The sequence below is a fragment of the Lissotriton vulgaris genome, unplaced genomic scaffold, assembly GCF_964263255.1.
Source record: "Lissotriton vulgaris unplaced genomic scaffold, aLisVul1.2 SCAFFOLD_444, whole genome shotgun sequence".
Classification (NCBI taxonomy): domain Eukaryota; kingdom Metazoa; phylum Chordata; class Amphibia; order Caudata; family Salamandridae; genus Lissotriton; species Lissotriton vulgaris.
Window position 1 is genome coordinate 569,592 of NW_028246705.1, and position 12,688 is coordinate 582,279.

At 43.4% G+C, this 12,688-nt stretch overlaps 1 protein-coding gene across 2 annotated transcripts in view; it reads right to left on the reverse strand.

Annotated features, from left to right (window-relative positions):
- Positions 1-1,788: 1,788 nt before the first annotated feature.
- LOC147665784 (DDB1- and CUL4-associated factor 11-like) overlaps positions 1,789-12,688 on the reverse strand; it is a 316,877-nt gene continuing 305,977 nt past the window's right edge. For both annotated transcript variants that reach the window (XM_086949484.1, XM_086949485.1), the window contains exon 14: positions 1,789-7,933. In XM_086949484.1, the coding sequence (XP_086805610.1) occupies positions 7,805-7,933 (129 nt within the window). In that variant the 3' untranslated portion in view covers positions 1,789-7,804. The remainder of the gene's footprint in view (positions 7,934-12,688) is intronic.

Sequence of the window (12,688 nt, forward strand, 5' to 3'; positions counted from 1 at the left end):
TAGTTAGCGAGTTTCTTTTCTCATATGACATTTCATTTTCTGTATCATATTTTTCGCCAAATTTATATATCAAACCCAATGCATTTCAAGCGATAACGCCCTTCGTCAGGGGATTTTCTTATTTGAAAACATGAATATATCCTCATGAGTACACATGTAACATGAATTTACAACCATTAACAATGCACATTATTCATGAAAATTCAATATCATACTTTGAAAAACATAAATGAACCGTGAATTTGTGGGGATAAACGTGACAGTGTTGCAGTGATACCTCGCAGCCCAGTTTAAACAGAAGTGAGAAAAGAAACTCGCTAACTAACAAAGTTTGAAAATGAAAATAAATTTTGCAAACAACTAAACAACAAACTATGGAGTAATCATTTAAGGAAAATATAAAGGAGTGCAAGCTAGGAGTGAGTCCTGGTGTTCAGGAAACACATGTCAAAGATTTGGTCTTCAATACCCTGAATACGCTCAGCAGGGTAACCTACCGTTGCACCACCGACCTACGTGAAATAATTCCACCTCACCTACCGACAACGGATCGAAACAGAGTGCGTTAGTCCACATCGTAAACACTTAGTTCATAATCATTCATATCCAACAATAGAGAGAAAGACCAGAGAATGAAGGGGCTATTTCGACTCCCCTGATGCTTCCTCGCCAAACAACGAGAACGAGCTGGGATCTAGCTTGAATAGGCTAACATATATTGTTATTTAAAACGTCTCACTTACAGAAAACACATCAGGTTTATAAAAGTTGGTAGCATACTTCATCATAGGGTTCCTATCCTGGGGAGCGAGAGGCTCCTGGGTGTGCTTCAACGCCTGATTACAGCGGGCGGGTTTGTTTTGATGTGGAAAAGTGAGAAACGTGAACGAGTCGATGCTACGCCTTTTTAATGAAACACCAGGATGTGGCCGATGTTTTCCAAATGGCTACGATGGTGTCAGATAGAAAAGGATGTCTTAGTTTATAATCAGGAAATACATTTGATGGGCAGCATAGTTATCTAACCTTGTATTTACAGATCCAAAGGGGTCCAAGACTGGGCTCTTGAAATCGCATCACCCTTGTCCTGGATGTCAATCGAGAGCTGCTGAAGTCGGTCACGTGCAAGATGGAACGATACAGAAGTCCAGTAACTTGAGGATGTGTTGGCAGTTCATGTATGAAGGCATGATGATAGTACTGCAGAGGCTCCAAATACTTGACTGGAGCAGACATTAACAAAGTTTGGGTTCAATCAGAAGTCTCTCCGGCCTCTCCACCAGATAAAAATAGACCTGCCTACCCATAAATGCATCATTGTTACTGTTGGTGGGACTACAGTGGTGAGACAGAAAGAGACATCCAGGCCTCCATGAGTCTTGGAAGCAGTGTTGCTGGATCCTCAGAGTTCTTCGCTCAAACAAGCAGCATGCAGAATCGACAGACACACACACCTAACTTACAGGTCTGTTGCTTAGTAATGATGTTAGGCTATTCCTAGGGAGACAGGTCTTAGCTGGCAGAAGGGATTCATATTTCTGCTGACCGTGGATCTTAATATGGCACCCAAGCTGAAAAGAGTTGCAGGCAGGTCTTGACTGGAGGTTATCAAAAATTTACACTGGTTGAATATTAAAGAAATCAACCAAAGGCAAATTAACGAGAAACCAGAATTAAAAAATAAAAGTGATTAAATAAAAATGGAAGAGAGGTGGCATACGCACTGTCAATTACAAACACAAAGCCCCAACATGCCCTAAATAAGAAATCAAGAATAAACGGTAGGTCTGCTTCCAGAAAGTCATGTATTTAATTTTCATTTATAAGTGATCATCATCAGAAATAAAGAAATCAAATAGAAAAAACACGTGGCCCTGGAAATCCTGGGCCACAGCATAGCACCCTGCTGCCAGAATCCCTTCGGTAGGTGTGTTCTTTGAAAATCCTCATCAGAAGCTTCACTTCTCAGATATCGAAATGCCTGCTCACATTCATTTCTCTCCCCCTTTCTTCCCCATGACCTCTTGTGCAGGCCATTCCCACTGGCAGAAAACTAGGATATTCCCTTTCAAGCTCACAGACATTTATTTTACTTCCCTTTAACATTGTGGTAGTCGGTAAACTAAAACTGTGGCAAATGTACAGACAACCACCAAGGCATATCCTGATTCTACTTGGTGGTAGCAGCTCCCCACAGAACATGTGAACAAAATTATGCATTTCAAGCCCCACCTATACTAAACCCTAAGCTGCTGCAAAAATCAAACTGTAATGCGCGGCAATCTTGCACAAAAATCATACCCAGGCTTATCATAATGCAGTTTTTTGCGGTGGATAAAACCCTCCATGTAGGTGTCAACAGCAGGAAAGGGCGTCACAATTAAGAAATCAGTAGTGTATAGTTACTATGTATGGTGTTTTTGTCTCAATCTACCAAAATATGGAACTCCTGTAAAGCAGACAGACGATGCATTTTATAGCAGGACAGCCCTATATGAGGGTTCAATCCCAGGCCATGCACAGGCGTCATGTGAATTGTATGGGGGGCCTCGGGGATACTTCCCGACTCCTCTACTCTGAAGGTGGCACGAACGATGGTAGCGGGGGCGCACTTGGTCGCTGGCTGTGTCTTCTGCAAGCTCGCTGCAGTTCTAGTTAGTATTCAGCTTGAAATACATTGCTCTAGGGGAGACTGCGTGTTCTGCGGCCCTGGTGCTCCCCACACATTCTCCTCGTACGGGCATTCTCCATCTGTCCATTACCCCTATTGTCTATCCATTGCTCTCGTTTGCCTCTGATCTCTTTTCTTCCCTGCCTTTGCTTTCTCTCACTCCGCCATTCCCTCTTTTTAACTTATTCGTAGATACTCGTCGTTTCCCTGCACTTGCTTTATTCATGATGATCTGCTCTCACCCACCCCTCTTTCCTCCCACCTCTTAGACTCGTCGCGTGGTCTTTCCCTTCCTCGCGGCTTATTTTTTCCGCGTCTCTTGTTGGCTGGCAGTTGTTGGCTTCATTAACGCACCTTCTGGGATCTAGGAGCAAAAAGCAGCCCCATGTAAAAATTCCCACGTATTCCTCTCGGCTTCCGGTTCTTCACTAAAAGCCAAAACATGACAACGGCTGCTATTTACCCAGCAGCTGTAAGGCTGGCAACGAGCACGGCATGACAAAAGCGCCGTATTCTTGTGACTCCATCTGTTGTGCTACCTTGCATTTGTCTTCTTCAAAGTGTCATTTCCCTTTCTAGGCCCTTTAACATGTACGACCATCTTCAGAATGCGATTCACGGGAAGGGACGGCCCTCGCAATACTATTTATTCGCTTGCATAAAACATAAATAAGTTGTCCTGTTTTTCCACAACATATATGTACTGAAAACGAGTCCTCTGCATCCTTAAGGCAGCAGTCGTTGGCAGTTCCCTCAGTGCTATTTATGTATTTCCGCTAAAAGAGATCTGGACCATAGAAGCTTTCATTCTGTCAGATGTTACTTACTTGTGGGTTACTTCCTCGTTCTCTACTTACCTTTTTTTCCACCGTAGAATTTTTTTAAATTCCGAGATAAAATTATTTCCGGACTACAATCTTTTTGAACGTTCCTTTAATGCTGGATTCCTTTAGCAGAGGACTTCTTTCTTGTGAAAAATTCCACACAGAAACTACCAGAAAGCTCTTTCATCCCAATGGAAACAAATGAAAGTCCGAATAGTGACACTGCAGCAAATTGTCCGTCTTTAAGAAGTAAGGACAGTTGCTCACCACAGATCCACTAGATTCATACTTCCGCTCCCCAACCCTGCAGTACACACAAGGGCTACTGGGATTTGCCAGCGACAATTCAAGGTGCTTCTGTCAAAGTGCACAACAATGATGGAAGTCCACCACCACCTCCACAAGGACATTAAGTGAGGCAGGCCACTCCACAGGAGGTCATATGGTTCCTTCCACAAATTGTGAAAAACCAATGTTCATCCCAGCAAACAAGTTCCTTGCACATGAAAAACGTGTAGAATGGGAAACATGCAGACAAGCTATCCTCCCAAGACGAATCTCATATCTATGGATCATCAATAAGCAAATCGACCTCTTTGAACCAAGTTATAAGCTCTCAGTGTGACCAGTGAATTCTCCGTTGGGTTTTTATCTTGCTTTTCCATGCACTACATATGAGAATCCTCCGAAATTGCCTGATGCACCAGTTTCAATGAGTCTTGGCCTAGTGTAGGATTCAGACACTGCGCATGTGACGAAATGCTTCCTACAATGACTTGAGGTGCAACTAATCTAGCTTCCTTTATAACTAAAGATAAGCAGAGGGAGACAAAGAACACATCGCACAAACATACAGAAGTTCGTGACAATACACTGGGCTTGGTTCCACTTCTGATGGTGGAGGTCACATTGTTACCACTTAAAACAGGCAATGCGACTGCAAAGTGTTTTATCAGGAGAAACCGTAGATACTTCTAACAATCAGCAGTTAGGTAGCAAATCCCACTTCCATCGTCCATCTTTAAAGAATGAAAAATGTAAACGCAGACTATCAAAAGCACTGCAGGGAGCCCAAACCAGACATTCCAATGAATGTATTCTGTTGATCAGAGAACACAACAGTCTTGTTTGCCACAAGAAGCAAGATAGAGTGATAAAGCATCTTTCTAGGCCTCCAGAGCAGAACACCAGGAAATGCTCTTTTAATTCTTCGGATTGTTTGGTAAAGAAGTGTCTCTACTCGTTCACCATATTTCCCATTTTGCACCAGGCCAGACAGCGTTCCTTAAATTCCCCTTTTGCGCAAGGCGACCAGCTGACTGGACACAAGATCAAATTAATATTTATAGTATGGCTTTGGCAGTGGTCCTACTTAGATACTCTGCATTTCTAGGATGTCGCTCATGTGACACTGGCCTGCAAAGGAGGCCTTCAGTACAGAACAGCAGATATCGTTGTACCAGAACAATGCGGTCTCTTAACAAAATTACTGGACTGCAAGGATGGTCCGATATAGGCACCTAGCCTTTAGCACAAATTAATGCAAATTTTAAAAAGCATAGTCAACTCTTGCTATAGCTCAAATGATTTTACATATAAAAAGGTCTGCAATTAGCACCTACAAGAAAGACTAAACTCATCTCGCCTGGGAAAGGATACAATAGTTCACTGCATTACATTTTCATCTAACAAACATATCCCAAAGAAAGAAGCCAAAACAAACTTAATTCTTCATGCTTCTAGTGGTCAACAATTTCTCAGTAGCCTACACAAAGCATTCACATTCCCACGAGTTAAAAAGTAGCACCTGGCATTATCATGCATGAAAAAGCAGAACAAAATTCACTGTGAACAGATATGACCTAGGGGAGTGTGGACAAGAATTCTTTAGATGAACTATAACAAAATGGCCTTTCATATTGAAAAACTAGTTTAGCATTTTCATCTAACATAACTGAGGAGGGAGAGAACTTGGGAAAACTGTTGGTGCCCTACCGACCTGCATGCATAGCCGGGACATCCTAGAGCAAACTCCCCACTGCAGCCTTCCGGGAAAAAATAACCATGTACATAAGCATTACTGTCCCAACGCAAGAGCAGACTAGTGGCTTGACCAAGCAGCCCTCAACCAATAAACAATGGGGAAATCGATTTCCAGTTTCTTCCATCATACTCGGGCTTCTGCCCGCTCCTCCAATCTGAAACTTACGAATAATGATGAGAATACCATAAACGGAGAAGGAAATGCTTCTAAATTGTAATTTTAGTTATTTTATCACGAGGAACTTAATAACTGATCATTATCCCACATGATCACTACGGTTGTGTCTCCTTCTTTCATAAAAAAAAGGAATTGAGGTAACTGTCATTGTTGGAGGCCACTCTTGAAGAACTTAGCCCAGATAAAGCCCAGCCTACATGTGTCAGAACGGGTACCCTTTAAGTAACTTTTTTGATTTTATTTCATTTGTGGTCCCGAGATCCTAAGGACTCACTGAAATGAACCCCAGACTAATTATAAAATAGAGTAAATATTTCATAATATGGAAAGAAAGATGCAGGTGTCAACCATGGGAGTATCTGAACTAGGCCTTTCCTGTGCCAATGGAAGTGGCCCCACAGTGCCCTTTAACTTGGGTCGTTGATCGTTTGTGGGAGCATGGAGTTGGACAGAAGAAGTGGAGTCGCAACTTGGGCACAGACACACCCATGGCTGAGGCTTACAATTTGTAAAACTTGTTGCAACAACTAATGTACCTTTGAAACCCCACCAGTAGATGACAGCAATATGCACATCAAGTGAAACTACAAAGGCCTGCAAAGAGTGTAAGACTGCAAGAAGAAAATTAACTTTTCCAATTAAGGCTTACTTTCACTGATGTGCTGTTACAGCAGAGTTCATAAAACATGTCATCACCCAGCATCATGGCCCTCGCTTTATCGATCTCGTAAGGAGAGAACACTGCGGTTCAAACATGTGATTTTGAGGATTATACACACATCTGTGCAACAGGCACATTAAACCATTGTACTGGCTTAAACACAAGGGCCAGTGAGAAAGAGAAAGATGACGAAAGACAGCAAGTCACTAGGAAAGAGTGAACAAAGAGATATCCATGATAGAGAACTATCATTTCAGTAAGTAAATCTACCTTCCTTCTGTCCTCTCTATCTTCAATTATTCCCTCTCAGGATGCCAGTCTCACTGCATTCTGTCAGCCCGTCCTCACATTCTCATCACTTCACTACTACACTGTCATTGCGTGTCTCTGATGCAACACTCCCAGACTCTCTGTGACAGTCTCTTCACCTTTTTCCCGGCTGTCTCCTCAACCATGGCCTTCCTTATCACAGGAATTGGTTTCTGTGACCCGCCCTGTTGTGTGTATTCCATGACTCCTGCCTTGTTTTTCCTACGGGACACTGAACCTAGCACCCTAGCAGTTTTAAAAATAGACTGCTGTTTGGACTCCAGTCACTTGGTCCACTGCACATGCGATAAATCGCTAACAGAGAAGCACATGCTATGCATCCGTAGTACACCACTGTAGTTCCTGTCACTTAGGATCTGCCAGTAAATGAGGTAGGAGCTGAAAAATGTATTCTAATATGAAATTGCCGAGACCATTGCCTTAGTGAGTCTGCTCAAGTGCTGTAAATGTAATTTGAAGGATTAAGCCCTACATGCATCAGCCGCATCTCCCCTTGAATTTACCCGTCTTTCATTCTTATCCCTACTCAATGTTGATGAAATCTCTATGACGAATTCTATTTGCCATATGTCACCCAGAACGTTTCTGGTGATGATCATGAGAAGCCACCGGTGTGCTACTTCCAATCAAGCAATGCTCATAAGAAGGCAGCCCTTGCAGGATGACTGACTTCTCCCCAGTGACTGCTCAGTTAGGAAGCGACAGCGGCGCTGCTGGTCTTGTGAAAACAAAGTGCCATCTACTCCACCAAATCTCCGGGGTCCCCAGCTTCACCAGGCTATATTATGGTGTCCGCATCCAGGCAGCCCAATTTCCATTTCCTTTACAAAAGATTCAAATCCACATGAGAGAGAAATAGCAAGAAGGAGCTGCTTCAAAATAAGAGGCAAGGGGTCAGTACCCCTTGATCCTGAGGAAAGGTGAGCAAGAGAATCCCTTGCTCGAGGCCTGAGTATGCACTGCACATAGGGAAGGAGCAGAGATTCAGGTCCACGTGCACTGCTGCCGCTCTACAGCTAACCCAAGACATGTCCACCTCCACCATTAAGTCTGCAGAGGAGGGTGGGCCAATGTGGGCATCTGCAAGTCCGATGGAATTATTGGCTCTGTGTGGTGGAGGCGGCAGCATCATCTGCCAATGGAGGGCTTCTGTGGCTAGGATCCCTGAGGTCATCCTCGTGGTATTCGGCTTGGCGGTAATCCCATAGGCGGACGTTCCCGTCCCACTGCCAAGAAAAAACAAGAGTCAAGATAAGTGACAAGTGTACACTTTTAGTAACAACGCAAAAAACTGCAACAGTAAATTCAATCAATGGGTCAAAATACCACACAGATTATCTAAGGCAACAAAATATAGAATTCCACATTAAAGATAAAGCAAATAAGTTTTTCATCTTTACCTAAAAATTGTTCAGGGTAACACTGTTTCTCCGGGACTACTACTAACCTCTATAACTGGCTGCATTCCATGAAGGGAACACTTGTTATTACCTCTAGCCTTAATTTCCATCAAGCTACTAGTAAACTTTATTATTCGATTAGTTAAAAAATCATTACAACATGAATCATACGAAATAAATAGAGACTATAAGAATATTATTCAGTAAAAAAAACGTTCTAAAATCGTGATAAAAAACTTTCTAGTAGGGTGAAAAAGAAGTGGGAGCAACTGGTTTCTTGGGCTGTCGGATGGAATGTTAGAATCCTTGTTGTGCAATCAGCAAATAAGCGAGTTAGCAGGCGCGTGAAACAAACTGTCATTGTCACCACTTAAGGCCGTGAGCAGTCTAAGAAAGTGCTTGTGCAAGAAGAGAACTTGTGCAAGGGCTGTTTGGTAGCGGCAGTTCGAAGGAGCTGCCTTTCTGCAGTCATTGTCAATGCAGGCAGACAATTAAATTGTCTTGAGGACTTTTTTAATGCTCATCTTGCCCAATCAGGGGTAGAGTCAGAGTAATCCTGACTTGAGGTCTTGTCCCCGATGAGGACCATGAGCTAGTCCATATGAAAAGTGCTTGTGTGGGAAGGACTGGTGCAAGAGGGCTATTTTAATACAACAGTTGAAAGTGGTTGTCTTGCTGCAGTGCTGTGGCTGGGGAAGCTGGTTTTGTCCCGGGAACAAGGAGCACTCCCATTTGCGTTGTTAAAGCAGGGTTTCATTTGGGGGGCCTGGCTCCAGTATTTCCCAAGATGCCTGCTAGAGTTATTTAGGAAATGGGTCTGGATTCTAAGGGGTACACCGCCTAGTTCCTCTGGAAGGGCAGCTGTTTGGGACTGGCAGTTTTGGTCATGTTGGTCCAGTGTGAGTTTCCATCAAGTTTTTGTCAGACCCTTTTTGTTTTGAAGTAAATACAATTTCAGCCTACACTCCATACAGTGTTGCCACAGTTCGTTTCCCAAAGAACCAGTACATGAAAATGCCGTTTCTACTTGGAGGCAAAGGATCTCTGCGCTCCTCATTGCTTTATGGCGGAGGCCTGTTCCTTTCATTTACTCTAGATTTTCAAAACTCACTACACTGTACTCTGAACACAAAAAATGCATGACCAGTTTGTTTTTGTGAGACTCAACATCTCAGCATGGGAAAGTTAACTTCCCAGTAACAAGCGGTTTACAGAGTGTTGTTTTGTAGGTAAAGGCCCTTTGAGGAGAAGAGGGAATTACTGCAGGGCCAACATTTGAAAGGTGGGCTTTCCACCTCTAACCATCTTCTAGGAATCATACTTGTATGACATGGTGGCTTGGGCTGGAAAGAATGTTCACTGTTGAGTCGTGGAAGATTGAGCTCTGCGTCTTATTAGCTATTCTTGTGTTAAGTCTTGAGATCTGTCCTAAGTTTGTAGTTTTCTGGCGCAGCTTTCTGAAACAACTTTGAACCTCATGGCTAAACCATAGTCTAGGTTGGAGCGGGCCGTGGTCCATCCATTTCAAAGTGCATGTTTTCTAGCTCCTCGTGACAACCTCCGGCCTTACTCCAGCACAGGCTTTTGGTTGTCTTTGAAACGTGTCCTAGTTGATACTGTTATTTCTTTGTCCTGAATCCAGGATCCAGGGTTCCCCAACTCTCTGGCAGTTTCCATGTGTTCCAGTTATGATGTTTTATTGCTAGCCTCCTTTCCCATTTGATCTATGTGCATCATCTTCTACTTCTTTCTGTATTCTGAATGGAAGTATCATAGAGTGCGCATCCTGCAGTATTTTGTAATGAGTAGGTGATCATTGGGTCGGTTCTAGAATGTGGTGAGCTCAGGGCAGAATAGGAACAAGCGAGGCCCTTCTAAGATGTAACATCCCAGGAATTGAAAACAACTGATCATTAATATCCTGGCATTGTTAAAACAGCTTTGCAAGAAGCTACTTAACAGCGTGGGTATTGTAAAGAATGTTTCGTGCTTGATATGTTGTAATTATTTACTTTATTTAATAAGCTCCAACACTGGCTCCGTAACGAGGGAGCGTACAATCTTACACCGCCTGCTGCCAGCTGTCATCTGTCAACATTCCAGGGATGACAGCTGGTGACATAGGCTTCAGAATACGGTGTCCGCAAAAGGACACAAAGCAATCACAAGACATCCTCCTCCTTATGAAAGGAACAAAAGCAAGGGAAGAGGGGAGAGGTATGGTGAAGAAAGAAGTGAAGAGAAGAGAAGAGCGGGTGAAGAGAACAAGAGAATGTGAAAGTATACATTTCAAAACTATTCACAAACATAATCCGACAATTTAACAGGTGGCAACAACCTCCTGCCCGTCCTGCTGGTGACATGTTTGGTGGAAAGATTGGAGGCAGGGTTAGAAGCTGGTGTGGGAGGTAACCTTCTACTGGCACTACCTGTACCTGAATCACACTGCTCACTATGACTGGGAGTGGTGTCACCAAGCTCGCGAGTAGAATGTCCTACACTGTTGTATGTTTGGGATTCACAATCCATCTCCTCATCTGACCATCCGGACAATGCTCCATAACGTTCACATGCATGTTCATGGGTCTTTTTGTCAGGATCATTAGTTGTGTTATTGCACTGTTACATAGCTGAGAAGTGCCACACCTTACCATCGCTAAGCAAAGCAGAATTACAATACACCTCACGTACTGTAAGAGGCTCTGTGTGCCTATTACTGCCTTTGCTAATATGTCCACTTCTCTTCACTCTTACCATGTCCCCTACCACGAGCCTAACTGGTCTGCACCCATGTTTCAAGTCATACTATTTCTTACTGTTGGCTTGTGCCGTTCTCATTTTTTTCCCAACCATTTCAGTTGTCCAGCTCACTCTCTTTGCCGCCTTAACCCAACCTACATTATCCTTACACAAAGGGGTCCTGCCCCGCATCAGTTCAAATGGGCTATAGCCGGTGGTAATGCATGGTGTGATGCGATATGCCCATACAGTTTTGCATACTTCCAGTCTCCATTTCATATTATTGCCTGTGGCCAGTTGTACAATCCCTTTTATAACTCTGTAAAACCTCTCTACTGCCCCGTTACCTGCGGGGTGGTAAACTGAGGTTGTTTTGTGGCACACTTTGTTTCTAAGAATGTAGTTCTTGAAGGTGTCAGCAGTAAATTGGGGGCCATTGTCACAGACTATAGTTGTGGGAAGCCCCTCCCGTGTGAAAACCTTATCCAGAAATTTTACCACATTGTTCGAATCGGGTTGAGTCAGAAATTTTACCTCGGGCCATTTGGAGAAGTGGTCGACTAGGACAACCATATACACTTGTTCTCCATTGTCCACTATGGGCCCCATGATGTCCACACCCACTCTCTCCCACGGCATGGATGGGCACGGTATGGGCTGTAATGGTGATCTGAAGTTCACTTGCGTCTTATCTGAGTTCAGACAAGAGGAGCAGTCCCTGACCACTCTTTCGACTTCTAGGCTTACACAGGGCCACCAATAACTGCTCTTGACCCTATTTTTTGTTTTGGCGATACCCAGATGCCCCTCGTGGCATATGTCCAGCATTCATCTTCTTAGCGTTTTAGGTGATACTACTTTTCCTCCCCTTAACAACAAACCATTTTTATGTGAGAGTTCAGGTTTCACCTCCCAGAAAGGTTTTAATCTCTCTGGTAAGGCATTCTTTGAACCCCACCCTTTTTTTATCAACTCCATCACATCACACAAAGTCTCGTCCTTCTCCTGATCTGAGTTCCACTCCTCGAGAGACATACCCTCTAACTCCTCTCTCACACTGGCAATACTCATTTCCTCATGTTTTTCATGTTCAGGTAAAGGCAAACGACTTAAAAAGTATGCAACAATATTCTTTACCCCAGGAACATACTCTACAACATAGTTATACTCTAACAGTTTCATTGACAAACGTGTTAGCCTTGGTGACGCAGTGTACAAACCTTTGGTAGTAAATACCTTTGTCAAAGGTTTATGGTCGCTGCGTAGAACCACTCTGCTACCCCAGACAAACTGTCTGAAGTATTCGATAGCCCATATACATGCCAGTGCCTCAAACTCAATGACAGCAAATTTCTCTTCACTTGGAGTCAAGGAGCGCGAGGCAAAGGCTATAGTGCACTTGTTACCTTTGACAGCTTTCTGGGTAAGGACAGCTCCCAAACCTCTGCAGCTAGCGTCTGTCGTTATTATGCTCTGAAGCAAGGGGTCAAAACCTTGCAATGGGACAGTTTTGAAAAGGTCTTTCTTTAGAGCATTAAATGTACTACGGCAATCATTATCCCATAGAAACTTGTTTTTCATTTTTAACAATTGTCTTAGTGGGTAAGTCTTGTGAGAGAAGTTCTTTATGAATTTCACATAGAATTCAACCAATCCTAGAAAGGACCGAAACTCCTCCTTGCTCATTGCCTCAGGTGCATCATTGATGGCATCCAACAGTTCTTTCTTGGGAAAAATTCCTTCTTCTGTAATTTCGTGCCCCAGGTAATTAAGTTTGCGACAGGCAAATCTGCATTTCTTGTACTCCGCCGTCAAGCCCTTTGTTGCAAATGTCTCAAGAAC